Here is a 20,759-nt window from a genome sequence, read left to right on the forward strand (position 1 = left end):
ATGAGAACAACCACATAAAAAGATTGTACTTTAACAAAAAAAAAACAAACTGGGCGTCATACTCTGCAGTGTGACCCGAGCCATATTCTTTGTATTCTTTGGGATTGAGTTGCATACAGTCCCTTTTAACATGGAAGAGCAGTTTCAGTGGCAGATTACTATCACACTCCAACACAACAGAGGGCTAGTGGTAAAATACGCACAGGAGTTTGTAGCCATCCATATAACCACATATATATATTTATCTATACACACTGTAACCCTTATGAATGTATCCCTGCATATTGGGTACTGGGTACCGAGTACATGAGTACATGCTTTTACCATCACCGGCGTCGTAAATGTCCTGTAGGTTCCCAATTATCCAAAGCCAAGAATTACAAAAGCTACTCTTGATATGCCTGTGTAGATTGGAGGCAACCGGACAGTACTTTTCATGGTACCACCCCTAGTGACAACCCTGAAAGGTTCAATGATTTTCCTGAGAGCCGTCCACGGTTTTTAATTTGTGTCAAGTTAGGTGGAGAGCTTTTGAGCCGACTGAAATACATAAACACTGGTCCTCCAGCTGCGTTGAGTACCATTAAGGCCCCGCTCATTTGCCTAACCTCATCTCCATGCCCCCGCCGCGCCACGCCACCACTGACGTTGTTTTGACATTCACGTCCCACACCGTGGAACCACGTTTACCATATAAATGGGAATTTACTTCGCATCGATTCAGGCGGAAATGACATCTTTTTTTGGTTTTTAAAAGCTGGCAGGATATGCAGCGCTGTCATATGTCGTTATCGGCGTTTAAGCCCCGCACTTCCTTTCGGCGTGATCTTGTGCCCCCACCTCCCAATGCACACTGCAGCTGTGTAGTACGAGGGTCTACAGGAAGGCAGGGCCAGGAGGCAGACTGTGGCTGTGCGGTTTGCACTGTAAACCCAATCCCTCTCATCCCGCTTCTCCTCGCTGTGTCCCTGAGAGAGCTCCAAACCACATCTTAATGTATGGGCAGGCGTCCCAGGGCGAGAGGCGCAGTCTGCGGCGGCGCTGGTTGGGGAAGCCATGGCCGTGTTTCTTTTTCAATCCACAGGGGATTGAGAAACTATACACACACATTCACACACATGCTGTCATCCATTTGACCTTGGAGTGAAGGCCCCGTCAACTTGGCAAACAGTTTGATGCAATATTAATCTGTCAGTGCGCCGTACTAGCGTACTGTGACAAATTTGACCGGTGTGCTTGACAAACATGCGACTTGCATACTGAGCGTTAACATTTATCAATTAAATATTACTACAATACGTACTTAGCAAACATAGTCTTATTTGTTATACCGCAGAACAAAGCTAAGCAATATTGAGCAGTGCGGTCATATGGAAGTGCATTGTATGACACTGGTGCAGATTTAGTTCAGATCTGGAGTCAAACCAGTATCGGCCAGGAACAGGCTCGACACCAGATTCATTTTCCATTGGGGGGGGCGAGTCTTGTCGCGTTTAGGGTCCTTGTTGGAAGTATCCAGCCGGGTTCAACTTTGTCACTGATTCTTGAAGACCGTTGGTATCTGCTGATACCGTCTGGAATCCATGCCACCTTCAACTTGAAGATTTCCAGTACCTGCACTGGCCACGCAGCCCCCCAGCATGATGGAACCACCACCAAATGTTACTGTGGGTAGCAAGTGTTTGTTTAGGAATGCTGTGTTCCTCATCCCCCATGTCCGAATAACTCCATTTGACATTCATCTGTCCACAGCACCTTATTCCAAAATGAAGCTTTAGCTGAATAGTTGAAGGATGCACAGTGACACCATCTGCACTAAGCTCATGTTGGAGGTCTTTGGAGCTGGTCTGTGGGTTGACCTTGAGTGTTCTCACCATCCTTGGCCTCTGCTTATCTGAGATTTTTCTTGGCCTGACACTTCGGGCCTTAACCAGAACTGTGCCTGTGGTCTTCCATTTCCTCACTATGTTCCTCAGAGTGGAACCTGACAGCTGAAATCTCTGAGCTAGCTTTTGTATCCTTCCCCTACACCATGATGTTGAACAATCTTTGCTCTGCGGTCACGTGATAGTTGTTTTGAGGCTACAATGGTGCTACTCTTTAGAAAATCTCATGATTGGCTTCACTTGTATATGAAGGTCAAGGGTCAATGAGCTTACCAAACACATGCTGTGTTCCAATAATTAGCGTTAAAGGTATTCAAATCAATAAAACAACAAGGGTGGCCAAATGACATGACAACATAATAATTGCACACTTTCTGTAAATCCTATGAAGTTCATTTGACTTCTCATCTATCACAGTGTTGGTCTGCTATATGATATATTTACCTGGAATGGCTGATCCCAACAACCGTCATTTCGAAAGGAACATCTTGGAAATTATCAGGGGTGCCCAAACCTTTTCATACTGCTGTATATGTTCATATTTCTGGAGTGTATGTGGTGGAAAACACACATTTTTCAAGACAATCCCTTCTGTCATGGCCATGTCATATGATTTTCATAAGTCAGATCAGTCGGTGTTACTGCGCACGAGTGACGCACAACTTTGAAAGACTCCACTCTTGACTAAACCTTCTCGTGCGTGATGGAGACTCCATGATGGCGATGACAACTGAGTCACGCCCACGTCCAGTACTGTTGAAATGACCCAACATGAGGGCACCCTCGCTATGAATACACCTACAGTATCATAATACATGATTGAAGAATGCTAACACGCAGAATGTTAGCATGCCAACACACTAATGTTAGCATGCTAACACCTAACATGATAGTGCTAAGTTTTCATATACTGCAAGTATCTACCCAGGAAAACGGCTAAAAATGCTAATATGCCAATATTAGCGTGCTAGCAATGCAAACATTAGCATGCTAACACCTAGAATGATATTGGTGTTTAAATAGGTATCCTGATTATGGAGTCGCCACAGTGGATCTTTTTTGATCAGCATAGTGATTTGCCCTTGGTGACAAATACCGATGATGCTAGTAAGCTAATATTAGCATGCTAGCATGCTAACATCTAAAAGGATATTGGTGTTTAAATAGGTGTCTACTCATGTTTCTTTCGTCTTTTATCATGTTTAAGGAGTTGCCACAGTGGATCTTTTTTGATCCGCATAGTGATTTGCCCTTGCTGACGAATACCGATGATGCTAGTAAGCTAATGTTAGCATGATATCAATGTTAACATGCTAACACGTAACATGATTGTGCTAAGTTTTCATATACTGTAAGTGTCTACCCATGAAAATGGCTAAAAATGCTATTATGCCAATATTAGCATGCTAGCATGCTAACATCTAGAATGATAGTAGTGTTTAAATAGGTGTCTACTCATGTTTCTTTCGTCTTTTTTTCGATTATGGAGTCGCCACAGTGGATCTTTTTTGATCCGCTTAGTGATTTTCCCTTGCTGACGAATACCGATGATGCTAGTAAGCTAATGTTAGCATGATATCAATGTTAACATGCTAACACGTAACATGATTGTGCTAAGTTTTCATATACTGTAAGTGTCTACCCATGAAAATGGCTAAAAATGCTATTATGCCAATATTAGCATGCTAGCATGCTAACATCTAGAATGATAGTAGTGTTTAAATAGGTGTCTACTCATGTTTCTTTCGTCTTTTTTTTGATTATGGAGTCGCCACAGTGGATCTTTTTTGATCCGCTTAGTGATTTTCCCTTGCTGACGAATACCGATGATGCTAGTAAGCTAATGTTAGCATGATATCAATGTTAACATGCTAACACGTAACATGATTGTGCTAAGTTTTCATATACTGTAAGTGTCTACCCATGAAAATGGCTAAAAATGCTATTATGCCAATATTAGCATGCTAGCATGCTAACATTTAGAGTGATAGTGGTGTTTAAATAGGTGTCTACTCATGTTTCTTTCGTCTTTCATCATGTTTAAGGAGTCGCCACAGTGGATCTTTTTTGATCCGCATAGTGATTTTCCCTTGCTGACGAATACCGATGATGCTAGTAAGCTAATGTTAGCATGATATCAATGTTAACATGCTAACACGTAACATGATTGTGCTAAGTTTTCATATACTGTAAGTGTCTACCCATTTAAAATGTCACTTTTGCATAATCGGGGACCTACTTGATGGCAAAGGTTTCTGCTCAGTATAATGTGGTGATTCAATGACCACGAAACCAAACATGAAATATACACACCACCACTTCCTGTTTCTGCTTCAACTGAGGTGTGATTAAGATCTGTTTGTCCTTCTTTACATTTGAAATCGCTTGGATTAGATAACGCACCTCAGATGGGTTTGTCAGCGACCCCACCGGCCGGCTCTTGGTGTCGCTTGTCTCAGTGGATTATGTCGAAAAGCTCATTTTGTCAATGGCGGGCCATACGCACACAGGACTTCCTGGTCATTCGGTTTGTAGTGATAGTTGGCAAGATGGATCTTGTATTGATAATTACCTCCGCCAAGCGCAGCACAAAGCAGAGGTTTTGTTTTATTTCTGTTTCTTTGTTTCTTTGTTTGTGTCCAACATAACTTGAAAAGTTCTGATTTGGATGAAATTGTGCTATCATGCTATGCACATTTATTATTATTTAAATATATTTATTTATTTACACCAGGTGTTAACATGCTACTGTTAGCATAGTTAAAATAACATTAGCACAGTAGCATTTTAACCATTTTCACAGGTAGACACTTGCTGTATATAAATACTATTATGCTAGGTGTTAGCATGCTAATGTTAGCATTGTTAAAATGATAACATACTAATGTTAGTATTGTTAAAATGACAGCATTAGTATAGTAACATGTTAGCCATTTTCATAGCTAGACACTTATGTAAACACCACTATTATGCCAGGTGTTAGTATGCAAATGTTAGCATTAGCATAGCAGCATTTCTAGCCGTTTTCATAGGTGCACACACACACACACATATATATACTATATATATATATATATAAAAACACTTGGCACTATTATGCTAGGTGTTAGCATTGCTAGCATGCTAACATTAGCATTATAGAATTTCTAACGGTTCTCATACGTGTACACATACATAAACACATTAGCATAGCAGCATTTCTAGCCGTTTTCATAGGTGTATACATACATATATAAACACTTAGTGCTTATGTACTTATGTTAGGTGTTATCATGTTACTTGTTAGCATGTTCACATACCTAACCTGCTAATATTAGTGACATAGTAGCATGTTAGCCATTTTCATATGTAGACACTTATGTAAACACCACTATTATGCCAGGTGTTAGTATGCAAATGTTAGCATTAGCATAGCAGCATTTCTAGCCGTTTTCATAGGTGCACACACACACACACATGGCACTATTATGCTAGGTGTTAGCATTGCTAGCATGCTAACATTAGCATTATAGAATTTCTAACGGTTCTCATACGTGTACACATACATAAACACATTAGCATAGCAGCATTTCTAGCCGTTTTCATAGGTGTATACATACATATATAAACACTTAGTGCTTATGTACTTATGTTAGGTGTTATCATGTTACTTGTTAGCATGTTCACATACCTAACCTGCTAATATTAGTGACATAGTAACATGTTAGCCATTTTCATATGTAGACACTTATGTAAACACCACTATTATGCCAGGTGTTAGTATGCAAATGTTAGCATTAGCATAGCAGCATTTCTAGCCGTTTTCATAGGTGCACACACACACATATATATATATATATATATATATATATATATATATATATATATATATAAACACTTGGCACTATTATGCAGAGTAAAAAAAGACAAACTGCACTTTAGTTGAATTTACCGCCAAGTGCCTAGAAGGAATAAAGCCAAATCCTTTTTGTAGGACCATACTAGGTTGCAGTTTTTTTTCCCTTTGCTTATTTGCATCATGTTGAATTGCATCATATCGCAAGAATTTGCACCATATCATATCGGATTGCATTGATTTGAACTAAATGATCATCGAATCGCATCGTATCGCCAGAAAATTCCATGTATGGTTAAAGTATCGTATCGCTGGCAGTGCATCGGTCTTTGCATCGGCCGGTCTTTGAAGGTAACCATTGTGAGTATCTGCGGTCTACTGTACATGCAAGCATCTTGCATTATGCCTACGACTTGGGAACCTTCCACCAAGAAAAGCTTCTCTGTGTATTTGTTGCTCTTTTGTCTGTCTGCCTCAGTCTTCTCGTGACGAGTATAGTTAGCGGGTTAGCAACAAACTCGGCAGCGAGTGCAAAGCCGGCGCCACCGCCCGAGGCCTTGTTGACTTCAGCTCTTTATCATCGCTGCTGCCCACGTGTGAGCGAGGCCGTTCGTCAGCAGCTCGCCTCCTTTTGCTCGACCAGCAGTCGGAGGGCAGAGGGAGAGAGCGGGAAGGAGCAGCAGAAAATGAAGGAAGAGGCTGAAGGGATTTCTGTTTTATGCAGGCTGCCGTGAAGGTGTGCGTCCCGGTGGAATTGGCAAACGAGCCGGGGGAGGGGGCCGGCTGTGGGGGGGGGGGGGTACCTAATAAAAGAAGGCACATGCAGCAATTAAAGTCTCTGACAGGCAAACTGTGGTGATCTGCTAATGTGGGCTGACAGCAGGGAAATTTGAATAAGGAGGCTTGCGGGAGAAATGAGGCGGTGGAGGGGTTTGTGTGTTGTTGGGGGCGGCGGCGGCGGCGGCGGGGGGTCTGAGAAAGAAGAGATGTATGGTGCTAATGAAACAGGTGCCTGGCTGGCAGCCGCCCCCCTCCTAAGTGCAGGAGTCATTGAGAGATTAGCAGTATATTTCCCTGGATTGGAGCCAAATGGAGAGGGGTGGGGTTAGTACATACTAGAGATGCACAATAGGTTTTAAAAACCAATAACTTCATGTTAAGTCTAAGTGTGCACACCAGGCGGTAAGAAGGACTGGAACAAATTAGGATTTTACCAAGTGTACCTGTTGATAATCACTCCTAATCAAGTATCCTGACATTTGGGAGAACCAGAGTATGGGGGGGGGAGGAGCCACCTGCCGTAGCCCAGTAAGGTGCACTGTACTGGGGCACACGCTCCAAGCAGCTGTGACGCCACGGTGGTCTCTGGCAAACGTTTTGCTCTTTTCAAATCCAAGAGTGTTGCCGTTTCAGGTGGCTGATGAGGTGTTTTGTTTGCTCGATGGGTTTGTCTCCCCTCCTGGCGGGAACATTGGGCGGTGACAATAAGGGTTTTGAGGGCTCTAATAATGTTAAAATATTGTAAGCTGGTTTTCAAAATACAGTAAGGTCTCGTTATATCGATATTCTCTGGAGTCGGAAAAAATATCGATATAACCGGACTGTCGATATATCCGATCCTGCGCCGAACTGCATTAAAAGTGGGCAATAATGCACTCGACATTGTTCTGTAGTATAGGCCAAACACATTCTGTTGCAGGCATGCGTTTGACCAGCTATGTGAGGCGGGTTGAGCATAACCTGTGAACCAGGAAGTGCGGGAATCGGTGTGTGTGTGTGCTGCGATTTGGTGGTGGAAGTGTGAAAAATAAAGTTGACTGGAAGCAGCCGTTCGCCGTGTTCTTTTTTGGTATTGAAATCCTTAAGCAAAGATTGATTTAAGCTGCTTTTGTATCGATATAAGCAGACCAAATTGGCTGGCGGGAGATGAAAAGGGCATCGTAGTAACCGGATTATCATAATAACCGGGTATCATACTAACGGAACTAATTATATCATAAAAGACTAGAAATTTGCCGGGAAATGAAAATAGTATCGTAATAAGCAGTAATTCGTTATAACCGATATCGATATAACGAGACTTTACTGTATTCCGTTCAATACTATTATGTCGTACTTTGCAGTATTTCACTTATGGCTGCCGGGTCTGAATTGGTCAACGTACCATGGGATGACATGCTAGCATGATGTAATACAGATATCCTCAAAGTTTGCTATTTCTACTAATGACCCATTAGAAGAAATAGTCCTGCACCTGTGATGGCGGCCATGTTTTACAACCAACCCTGCTCAAGTTGTAGTACATATGCATCCTTGTCAGCCCCCCAAAGTTGTGTACCACATTTCACGGTGATTCCCTCAAATAACAGAGCAGGCACCACAGTGGGGGTGCATGCTGTGGCACATTTTGACCGTGTGGAGGGGTTGTGGATTCATGAGTTGGCATGTATAAATGCATAACATTCATACAAGTGTGAGAAAAGTAGTGATTGGCTGCTAGAAATGACTAAACAACCCATGGACATCCTAACGTTAGCTTAGCTCCGGAAGGCGTCTCCTTCCGCCCTCATTCTCCCTTTGGATAAAAAGACACCCAAGACCCTCAACCCCCCCTGTTGTTCTTTGCTAGTGTCTCATCCTCACCGATGCATTCAATGCAGCGTCGTTTTGTCAGCGTTGTATGATTCTCAGGCTTGAGGAGTGCAGTGAAAGGCCCGGCTAACGGGTTGAGTGTCGCACAAACGTCACGCCCATGTGATAACAATCGGGACGCCTATTTTACGTGGAGCGCAGGAGGCACGGGACGGGCGATGCTGCGAGCCGAGGCCGCTCATGTGAAGGCAATAAAGTGCACATGTGCTCGTAAATACTTTGCAGAAAGCTGCATCTTGTACGCATCCGCCGTCTGAGGTGGCGTGTGTGGGCGCGTTGTCTGAGCCCTGTGTGTGTGTGTGTGTGTGTGTGTGTCTGTGTGTGTGTGTGTGCACATTTTTTGGCCAACAAGGATGTGAGGTCATTGTGGTTTTGTTGCCTGCGGTTTAAAAGCAACTGAAATGAAAACAGCGGGCATGGCCGCACTGTTTGCAGAGTCCACAACAGGCGCGCTGATTCGAGCGTCTGCACGGTGCTCGAGTGGTTGTTGCAGTGCATTTCACCACAATATGGATTGTTTTGCTGGCAGACGTTGTACACCAAAAATATATTCAGAATAACAGAATTGGTGCGCTACATTCGGGTAGTACAGCATCCGTACGTAGTAGTGCAGTCTGATTTGTTTGAATTTGTTTGTATCTGTACTTGGTCTCAGAAAGCCTCCTTGACCTTCTTAATTCATTCAATCACAGCCTTTTTTCAAAAGACAACCCCTTCAGTAGCGGCCATTTTGACTTTCAAGAGAAACAGAATATTGTGTTCTATGGCCCCATAAAGATGGAACCTGTCCAAAGAAAGCTCAGGCTCCCTTCTTTCATCATCGATAGTTCTACCTTTTGGTGTTCTTCTTATTATTTAGTAATCAGCAGTTAAGTTAAGTTTCCGGAAAATATTAGTTCCCCACTAAAAAAGGGAGAAAAGCAAAAGTTATACTTCAAGCATAACTTTCACTTTGAAAAGCTCAAATATCTAAACAACAACATAACAGGCTTGTTTTACCTCCAAAATCATGTATTTACTAATACCCTCAACTATTTATAAATGTCACATCTGGAATTGAACTATGCACGTGCATGTGCAAAAGGTTACCTTCTGCATGCTACACTCCTCCACGCTCTCTCACTTCCTCCTTCCAGTCATGTGTGATTTCTCCTTTCTCCCGATCCCGGCCAAGCTCTTTATCAATTGCACTTCTGCTACCTTGTGGTCGTTTTCGTAGCTTAAAGTTGCGATGAAGTGAAATCCCCGAGTGGACAGTTGCATCATCACCCCTTACGATGTTTGCAGGCCTGCACGGTATATCTAAAAAATATCGCGATATTTGCACGTGTGATATCCATATCGAAAGGATGCATGATAAATTCAACTTAATTAACGCATAAGCAAAACATTTCTTTATTTATGGTGCTACTTCACAGGAGAGTAATGCTCAAACAAAAGCATTAAAGTTTTTCACAAACGTCACAAAGCTTTAACTGCAGCCATTACCGGATGTATAGCGGAATGTAAACGAAATGTTCATGCTGTGTGTACGGCTTTTTGGAACTGGTAAAGGAGTCTACCGAAGATATGAGGTGCCATCACCAACATACGTATTTCTCCCAAATTGCTATTGCTGAGATGAAAACACTTGTGTGAAGTCCCTAAAGGCAGAACCCGGTGAAGTGGATTTTTTATGCTACAGTAAACCTCGGATATATCGGACTCGGATATAAAGAACCAATTTTTCTGTAATGCATTTCCAATCAAAATTCATTGCATATATCGGATTTTGGCCCTATTTCGGACAAAATCTCCAGTCCCGTTCCAATTTCCCTCGCATATATCGGATGGCCGCATGGTGTCTTTCTCCTGGCTCCAGATTTAGGACAAATATAAAAGCGAGTGACGTCAATAATACTAGCACAGCAGTGAATGAGATCTTAACCTCACTATTGGAAATAACGTAGGCCTGCCTAACGTAGGGCGTTACAGGGCCTAGCTTAATTAACAATTTGTTATGCTCAGAGTCCAATAAAGTTCAATTCTCATTACCTTACGTCTCTTTTCATTGCCCAGTCCAGGTACATTGGAAACATAGTCAAGGAAGTGCCTTTTTATAATGAATAAAATCCGATTTACGCATATACCGGATATAAATCCGATATACGTATGCGTAAAACGGACATTTTCCGGTATATGCATATAACAGATTTCAAAACCAGTGGGAACAATTAAATCCGATATATCCGAGGTTTACTGTAGTGGTCCAGTCCAACCAGTGATTCCTACATAAGCTGACAACAAAAAAAAGCCCATCAAACTTAATTTTTTTTGCCAGTATAATGCTATTGCTGTCATGGAAGTTGCTTAAACTTATTAATTAAACTCTTATCAGTTATTTTTTTTATCATCATATCTGTCCAAACAAATGCACCTATGGTTGTACCGGGTATTAAAATTGATCAATAAACTCAAGAAACAAGGCCGGCCAAATCATTTCCCATGATTGTTTACAATTTGGTGAATGGGAACTTTAAAAATGTTTATATTATAAGGAACAAAAACTGAATGTTCAGGTTTTGTCAAAGCTTTTGCATCAAAGTTCTTCCATTTTTTTTTGTTCCAGTTTTTACATATTAATGTTTTATAATGCAAATAAGTCATTTTTATTTTGTCTGCAATATAATGGAATAAACAACTTTAGGCACGGCTTTAAAGGTCAACATAAATGTAAATATTTAATATGTATGTAATATTTAATTTATTCCAACCAGGCACACCCACTTTTCTATGATTGGTCAGACTCCCTGGATACAATCACATGGATGAAAATAGTCAACATACTGTCTTGGGTGTAAATCCTGTTATCAGCCATCGTCATCACGTCTGTGGTCGCAGTCACTAGCCATGTTTTTTTTGACACATTTTCATGTTTCCGATGATTATGACAAGCTTTCTGCAACCGTCGTGTCCCAACACAGACTGGGAATCCCTGACCCAGGGCAGACTCATTCCCAGCGTTTTGTTACCTCACAAGCCAGGACACGGCAGGGACGGAGGGATGAAAATAACCCACCCTGGAATTTATTTAGCTAAGGCTGAGATCGATTCCTGCGGGTCACCAGGTTAGCGCCGGGACCTGACCCGCCGCTGTAAAGTCTGCCAGGGTTTTCCCGAGTGGAGAATAAACTAATGTGGGCTAGCGTGTGAGGTCCTGAAAGGCTGAGCTAGCAGGCTGCTGCCTTTTCCGAAGAAGCAAACACTCTAACCTCGTCCATGCCTCATCTGCGAGAAGGACGCTGTCACCCGCTCAGGAGGGATTTAAGATGGATACTTTATTCGTTCCCAAGAGAAATTCCCATTTCCAGCAGCTCTGCAGAATGTCATCAAAACCTAATCCCTTAAATCAAACAAGTAAAGATAAGATAGATAAGAATAAATAATAGATAAATGCTGAACAGATGCATAATAAGCTAGTAGGTCCAGTCCTGTGTGTGTTTTTATGGCTCCGCACTGTAGTGTTGAAAAGCCGCGTGGGGGGGGGGGATGATGGGTTTAGTCTTTCAGGGGAGCAGGACCGTGATAGTAATCGGCCACTAAAACTGCTCTTGTGTGGGTGATGATGCTGTCCATTGGATGGAAAGGAACCTCCTCAATGTTCTCTGCTCTGCTACAGATGCCCGGCCGTCCAACTCCGTGCAAACGACAGAGCCTGCCTTCCTCACCGGTTTGTCTAAGCGTGTGAGGGTGTGACGGGTCGTACTGTGGTTGTTTCCGGTTATCGTTACTTAGCGATGAAAACAAAACATTTCAACACAAGCCCATTCGTACGTAACAAATACCATTCTGTGCAACAAGGGACAACTTGGGAACGACTTAGGCCCTAGATCAGGGGTCTCAAACACTCGGCCCGCGGGCCAAATGTGGCCCGCAGGACACTAGTTTGAGGCCCCCCGCCTTGATATGAAAGTTTAATGTTAGTGCGGCCCGCGCAAGTTTGATATGGATGCTGTATGGTATCATGTACCCAGAAAAAATTATTACGTTTGATTCATGTTCATGTTAAAGGTTAAATAACTGTTAATAGTTATCCTCCCTATCCGTGTGGAAGTGGTAAGTTTTTGGGCTATTTAAGTTGAAAGGAAATAACTTGAAGGCTACCGTTTAGGTTGCTAGCTCTCTAGTTTGCGAGTTAGCATGTGTCTCAAGACCCTGCAGTTGCGCAATATGTTGTAAATAAAAAGAGTATACGAGGAAACGATTGTACATCTGATGAGGGTATGATCCTCCATGCACCCCCCCATAAAGGGTCCCACGTGTCTTTCCTTAGGAGTGTACTTAGCCAGAGTGTGTCCAGAAGTTCTTCCATGTTTACTCCTCTTGTCGCAACAATGTCTCTTTTCCAACTTTCTGGGTCACCTTCTTGTCCTCTTCTGCCATTCCATGCTCCCTCTGACTCTTGAGCGTTTTCCTTATCTCCGCTGACATGGGGGTGCATGTATGTTGGTGTTGGCAGTGGCGGGCTGCTGTCATGCCAACATGCGATTTTGATTTTCACAGCTTTCACCCCCCCCTCTTCTCCCGCAGCTCCTACGTTCTTTTTGGAATCTCGGGGTTGAGTGATGTTGCTGTTAATTAAATCTAATGTGTTGCTGATGCGAGAGCGCTGAATTTTCAAAGGCGCCGTCGCCGCCGTCATTAGGAGCCTGCTTATGTGCGCTCGCTGTCATTATTGTGATCCTGTTAGACCAAACACAACTTTAGCGTGTGTTTCTTTGCACATCCGTCGGGAGGGGAAGTTTGGCAGGGATGCAGATGGGGTTCCGAGAGCTCTTTATGTGGCCGGACTGGATGATTCATCTGTCGTCCATGTTTCACAAAGACGTTAAGTACCTTGAACAAAACGCCTGGGTGGGGCCGAACTGGCAGCGCAGATGAAAGCTTGCAAAGCCGTGCGATGACATGTCCAAATAAAGGGAAAAGTGACAGAGCGACCTCCCAAGGGAAACTCTGCACTCTCTTGTTTTTGGCAGCCCTTTGTTGGTATTTTGTTGCTTTTAGTTTTTGGACAAAATGCTTCCTGTTTTAGTCATTTATTTATAATACATACATACATGTACATATACATAGTATATGTGCATATATATATATGTATATATATATTTTCGGGAGTCGGAAAAAATATCAATATAACCGGACTATCGATATATCCGATCCTGCGCCGAACTGCATTAAAAGTGGGCAGATCTTTGATATGGCATGTAATTTTCTCCTTGAGTTCATGGATTGCGTATCTAGCATGCTTTTGTACTGTAGTGAAGTGAAAAATAAACTTATGCATTAAATAAAAACGTCTTTACACTTTTTTAATGACTATTTCTTTTCTAAAATTCAACCAATGCAAAATCCTCACGCTTCAGCAGACAAAACCATAAACATTGTTGCAAAAAATGATTGCATTCATATACATAACACAATTCGGTTGAAGTCAAATGGGTCACATTTTTTTTCAACATTTATTATTTTCATAACGCACTCTTGCAATAGTGACTCTGAGTAAATATTCAATAATGCACTCGACGTTGTTCTATACACACGAGTGTATTGATTTATTTCAAACAACAAGAGATTGTTTCTTTGATCAAGCAATACCGTAAGTAAATCCTTAAGCAAATATTGATTCAGCTTTAAGATGCTTTTGTATCGATATAAGCAGACCAAATTGGCGGGAGATGAAAAGGGCATCGTAGTAACCGGATTATCATAATAACCGGGTATCGTACTAACCGGAACTAATTATATCATAAAAGACTAGCAATTTGCCGGGAAATGATAATAGTATCGTAATAAGCAGTACTTCGATATAACCGATATCGATATAACAAGACTTTACTGTAGTTTATCATGATTAATTTGTTATTCTCTTCCAAAGATTTATTTGTACGTCTGTTATGTTTTTTTACGCTTCAGGCAAAAAGAGGTGATGATGCAGCTCCACAATAAAAGAGAGCATGTTTGGTCCAGGCTTGTACTGGTGAATGGTGGCTCATGTTATTCCTGTCCTACTTTATTTTAGTTTATGGGTCAAAAAAGGCAGAGGACCACTGTTGGTTGCTATGTGCTCTGCGAAAGCAATGCGCCCAGGAAGGACGTTCCGCTAATGCTTCCAATGACCAAAATACGTCAGAATACTCTGAAGTATTACATGTTGTCATGAATGTACCTGTTACTACACGGCCATAGCATGGATGGAAAACCATAAAACCTTGTTGGAGCTTTCTGGAGGTTTTTTTTTATAGCCAGAAGAGAAGAATCCCATGATTAGTTGCCGTATGCTAGCTGTGTGTCTCTCTTTAGGACACACGGCACAGATCAAAATAAAATCTAAATAAAAAGTATAAACAGGAAGTGAGTCATGAGTAGTTATGCCATTTTTGTTCATCAGGTGAAAATTGGATTTGGGCATAGGGGAAAGCCAGTCATTGCCACACAGACCAGGACCTTCAGTCATGAAGGATGCCCCTGCAACATCTTCACATAGCTGGCTGTCGTTTGACGCCCCTGCGCAACCTGAAGTTCCACTGTTCCATTGAAGGATGATGATGGTAGAAACCATCTCAGGTGTCATCTCCTTGTCATGTCAGTAAGGTTGGAAGCCATTACGTTCGTCAAGGGAGAAGAAAACGTTCTTCCACCTTTCAATGTCCCATGTTTGGTGTTCTGCTCATTCCAAACCTTGAAGGAGACCAGGCCATTGAAGATGTTTCTTCTCTGGCAGATGGCGTCTGATGGTGATTGGACTGTACTCGGTCGCAGTACGTGTCTTGATGGACAGCCGATGCCGAGGCGGTGTTGCTCGCTACATCCCGAAAGAAATGCAACTATTGAATATGGTTATATGGCATACATTTTAAACATCAGTACATACAGGCACTAATATGGCTCACACAGGTACACGATACTAGTACCATCTAGTGGTTCAAATGTGAATTACACCTCATGACAATAATGAAAAAACATTCTTCAAAAACTAGTAGATATTATATAGCAAGCTCATAGATAATTTCTCGCAAGATTATTGACCACCAAAGTTTGTCGTGACACGCCTACCTGACAGTGAATCACATTCAATCCACACTTTTGCCAACATTTTGCTCTTCTACGTTTGATGAGCTGATGAACCGCCCATTTCACGTTAATGTTTGATTCCAATACATTTTTTTTCTCTCTCTCATTTTGAAGCTGTACTTAGAACAGGGGTGAGCAAACTTTTTGACTCGCGGGCCGCATTTACAGGGGGGGGCAGACTATATATTTTACACGTAACAGTCCACCTGGTATTATTGTATCTGTAAAATTGTCATGCAATCTACTATTATTATTTATTATTTTATATTTATATTTAAATATTTTAAAAATAATAAAATATTATAATAATTACAATAAAATTAAAATAATTATTATTATATTATTATTATGTAAAATATGCAAATATAACAATAATATTATATATAATTAATATAATAATTAGCATTAATCTAATAATTATAACAATCATAATAGTTCTAATAATAATTGTGTGACTAATAAGAGTGTGTCTGTGGTCCAAGAGAGCTGTGTTTTCCTTTCCACTTTCTCATGCACACCAAATCATTAGGAAAAATGAAAAGAGTGATATATGGCGTGCTGGTTGCATTTGAATGTGAAGCTATGAGACCCCAAAATCTGTGCAATAACTGTGCAAAAACTGTGCAATAAACCGTGCAATAAAGCGTGCAAGGACCTGATCAACAAAATGGTAATCCACCCTTGTGTGCTAATGTACCATTTCCTCTGTAAACCTGAAATGTCCCCTTGTGGGACTAATAAAGACTTATCTTATCTTATCTTAAGATGATTGACCAATGAAAGCAATAGAAAAGAATTCTATTGTCGGTTCCTCGTCACTGCTATCACTTCACTAACCTCGCCGCACTACTTGACCTCTCCAGAGCTTGAGAACCAGTCCGACCCGTCGGCTCGTGAACTCTGTGATGTTGACACAGGCTCTGAGAGATGGAGAGCCCCCCCTGCCCCCCCCCCAACTGGCCCTGCCCGCCACCCTCGTCGTCCAGCTCTCAGCCTTCTTTTGTCCGCTTGTCCCGCAGCATTACACTTCTGCTCGTAGTCCTCTAATTGCTGTGGACCCCGCAGAGAAGGGAACCGACGCGCAGGGTTCCAAGAGCTCTACAGCCCTCATGGGGGTCCCCCCCCCCCCCTATGCATTTTTCTTTCTCCTTCTTAGAGCTGCGGTGAAACAATGCGTGCTCATTTGGCTAAGAATCTCATGCTGCTTCAAGTCTTTGTGACCCGTTCACATCTGGCTCGGCTGCTGATGGCACTCCAGCACCCCCGCCCGCCCCCCAACCCCCACTCTACACCCCGCATGCAAGTGCCATCATCATGCTTATGCCCCATTGTCGCTATAATTGTTGCTATTGTTCCTATAGAGCGCTGTGTTGTATTCAAATATGGTCTCTTCTCTGTCCTCAGGCACCTCTACAGCCGCCCCCGGGGTCCTCGGCCTCCGTGGTGGCGGCCGCTGCGGCGGCCGCAGCAGCATCGGGGACCCCCCAGTCGCTGAAGCTGACATACCCAGAGACTTTGGACCGCATCAAAGAGGAGTTTCAGTTCCTGCAGACCCAGTACCACAGGTGTGCACGTGTGTGTGTGTGTGTGTGTGTGTGTGTGTGTGCACGTGTGTGTGTGAGTGACAGTTTGTTGCCCAAAGGCATTGTGTTAATCCTTTCCCCCCCAGGTTACATGTTTTTGCAACTAGCATGTCATGTTGGATTACAGGATGCTGGTATCACTGCAGGGTTGTGTAGCGGGGGGGGTGGGGGGGGGGGTCACGAGACAATACACTGGATTGGGTCTACGAGGACGAGATGAGATTTTAACTTTACACAAAGCGGCCCCGCCTCCACCCACCGAGAGAAAGGCACTGTATGGCTGACAGAAGGGCTCACTCTGTTCATGCCGTTGTTCTGTGTTCCACACATGATCCTTCAATGATCTATATGGAATATCCTCTTCATTTTCATCCATTTATTCATTATCATCCCCTGCAGGCCGAGTCCTGGCGAGTTTGAGATCTTGTGACAGCCCTATTGTGTAGTTGGTGTGTGTGTGTGTGTGTGTGTGTGTGTGTGGTGTACGTGTGAATGTACTTTTGAATGAGAGATTTGGGCCGGCAGGGGCACCGCTCTTTCATCACCTCTTGGCACACCTTCACATTACCCCCACCCCCCCCAACTTTACTCTCTCATCCAGCTTTGATTTAGCTGGTCAAAATCCCCCCCCTCCCCCCCGCCGCCTCCTACTTTTGTCCCACTCCAAACTTCTTTTGTAACCCCCCCATCTCTAGTCCCTAGCGTGCATGTGTGTTCTTATTGAGACCGTTGCTCCATTTCCCACATGGAAGATGCTGAAATCAAGCCAACATAATCAAGCCAACATAATCAAGCCAATCGATCGATTGATTGATTGATTGACAATTAAGCAGTTAATAGTCAACCATGGTAAGTGAATTTCCATCAAGGATTCCTAATTGACAAACACAATATTTCAGTAGTTGGACCTTCTCAATATGTATTTCACATTAGAGCCCTCTAGACATGAAGTAACACCCCTATAATCACATGTGCCCCTCTATTAGTAGACATATTAAAGCTCGGGGAATGATTTGGTGTCTTTGGATGTCGCATATTACACATAGTACACTGAAGAACAAAATGACGAGACCACCCACAGGAAGCTTTGAATCCCACTTGACAAATTTGGGATTCACTAAATTCACATGACATCTGAAATGGAAGTTTGGAAGTCGAGTGGAAAAGTTTCTTATAAAAATCCAATGGAAGCTTTCATAAAGACCAAAGTTTTTTTTTTTAGTTTTTCTTGATGGGGGGGAAAAAGGACTATTTACTGGAACTATTTGCCAAATTATTTCCCCAAATTATTACCCCCCCCCCATGCAACCAAATGAAGATGGATTTGGTACTCATAGTCTGACCATCATTAAAAGGCAATTTTACATAATAGGGGACCTTTTACATTGGATGTAAAAACCATGTGACGCAAGACCGCCTCTGATGGGCTTTGTTGATGTGACACACACACACACACACACACACACACACACACACAAACACCCCGAGTGCTGATGTGATACACACACTGACACCCAAAGTGTGTGGCTGCCCAATTATCTGGGCACACAAATAGATGCGGCCCAGAAATAGCAGGCTTACTTGGTGTATTTTGGCTGCAGACGGCGGCTGGATTGCGATAGATGTTGGATTAGACGGCAGGAAAGAGACGGAGGGAAGGGATTAGCGCTGATGAGCTACAACTGCGTGTGTGGCGGGCTTGTGTGTATATGTGTGTGTGTGTGTGTGGGTATGGAGCGATGAGAGAGATTAGTCGGGAGGTAAAGAGAGAGAAGGGCTAATTAAAGTGTCTTTGGTGGGTCAGTGGCTCCGATTTTAAGTTTGTGTGCACATGTGCGTTAACGAAGCAGCCTCTAATCAGCGAGGAAGGAGCTTTAATTAGTCTACTGCTTTCTACACACGTTTACATATGCATACAGTAGGTTGATGGAAGTCAATGTTGGCAAGGTGCTCTGTGTGTGTGTGGCGGGGGCACTCTGTCATGTGACCTTATTGAACGTGATGCGGAATCACCTCTGGCCATATTGATTCTGTAACCGAGGTTATTATTCTGATTGGTAAAAATCTGCAATCTTATTGCAAATGTTCCCAACACGTCAAATTTGACTTGACTGCTGTAGTGGAGCGGACGGTGGACATAAGAAAATCACTGGGGTCTCCAGTTGAAACCACCATTGACACCCGTGGCTGTTGGCAACCTCATGATGGTAGTTAGAAGTACGTCAAGACTCTGGTAAAGGCTTGAAAGTCCAAGTCCAATCACAAGTAAAGATGCATGTGTCGCAAGTAAAGACGTGTAAGTCTAAAGTCAAGTCGCAAGTAAAGATGCATGTGTCCAGTCAAGTCGCAAGTACAGTAAAGACGTGTAAGTCTCAAGTCAGGTCGCAAGTACAGACGTGTAAGTCTCAAGTCAGGTCGCAAGTACAGACGTGTAAGTCTCAAGTCAAGTCGCAAGTACAGATGTGTAAGTCTCAAGTCAAGTCGCAAGTACAGACGTGTAAGTCTCAAGTCAGGTCGCAAGTACAGACGTGTAAGTCTCAAGTCAGGTCGCAAGTAAAGACGTGTAAGTCTCAAGTCAGGTCGCAAGTAAAGACGTGTAAGTCTCAAGTAAAGACGTGTAAGTCGCAAGTAAAGATGTGTAAGTCTCAAGTCAGGTCGCAAGTAAAGACATGTAAGTCGCAAGTAAAGATGTGTAAGTCTCAAGTCAGGTCGCAAGTAAAGACGTGTAAGTCTCAAGTCAGATCGCAAGTAAAGACGTAAGTCTCAAGTCAGGTCGCAAGTAAAGATGTGTAAGTCTCAAGTCAGGTCGCAAGTACAGACGTGTAAGTCTCAAGTCAGGTCGCAAGTAAAGACGTGTAAGTCTCAAGTCAGGTCGCAAGTACAGACGTGTAAGTCTAAAGTCGGGTCGCAAGTACAGACGTGTAAGTCTAAAGTCGGGTCGCAAGTACAGACGTGTAAGTCTAAAGTCGGGTCGCAAGTACAGACGTGTAAGTCTAAAGTCGGGTCGCAAGTACAGACGTGTAAGTCTAAAGTCGGGTCGCAAGTACAGACGTGTAAGTCTCAAGTCGGGTCGCAAGTACAGACGTGTAAGTCTCAAGTCGGGTCGCAAGTACAGACGTGTAAGTCTAAAGTCGGGTCGCAAGTACAGACGTGTAAGTCTAAAGTCGGGTCGCAAGTACAGACGTGTAAGTCTAAAGTCGGGTCGCAAGTACAGACGTGTAAGTCTAAAGTCGGGTCGCAAGTACAGACGTGTAAGTCTAAAGTCGGGTCGCAAGTACAGACGTGTAAGTCTCAAGTCGGGTCGCAAGTACAGACGTGTAAGTCTCAAGTCGGGTCGCAAGTACAGACGTGTAAGTCTCAAGTCAGGTCGCAAGTACAGGCGTGTAAGTCTCAAGTCAGGTCGCAAGTACAGGCGTGTAAGTCTCAAGTCAGGTCGCAAGTACAGGCGTGTAAGTCTCAAGTCAGGTCGCAAGTAAAGACGTGTAAGTCTAAAGTCAAGTCGCAAGTAAAGATGCATGTGTCCAGTCAAGTCGCAAGTACAGCAAAGACGTGTAAGTCTCAAGTCAGGTCGCAAGTAAAGACGCATGTGTCCAGTCAAGTCGCAAGTACAGTAAAGACGTGTAAGTCTCAAGTCAGGTCGCAAGTAAAGACGTGTAAGTCTAAAGTCGGGTCGCAAGTACAGACGTGTAAGTC

At 43.0% G+C, this 20,759-nt stretch overlaps 1 protein-coding gene across 5 annotated transcripts in view; it reads left to right on the forward strand.

Moving 5' to 3' along the window:
• tle2a (TLE family member 2, transcriptional corepressor a) overlaps positions 1 to 20,759 on the forward strand; it is a 54,276-nt gene that overhangs the window by 4,187 nt on the left and 29,330 nt on the right. For all 5 annotated transcript variants that reach the window (XM_058074019.2, XM_058074020.2, XM_058074021.2 and 2 more), the window contains exon 2: positions 16,888 to 17,048. In XM_058074019.2, coding sequence (XP_057930002.2) covers positions 16,888 to 17,048 — 161 coding nt within the window. The remainder of the gene's footprint in view (positions 1 to 16,887; positions 17,049 to 20,759) is intronic.

Source organism: Doryrhamphus excisus, linkage group LG4 (assembly GCF_037039965.1).
Source record: "Doryrhamphus excisus strain RoL-2023G ecotype Guam linkage group LG4, RoL_Dexc_Guam_v1.1, whole genome shotgun sequence".
NCBI lineage: Eukaryota > Metazoa > Chordata > Actinopteri > Syngnathiformes > Syngnathidae > Doryrhamphus > Doryrhamphus excisus.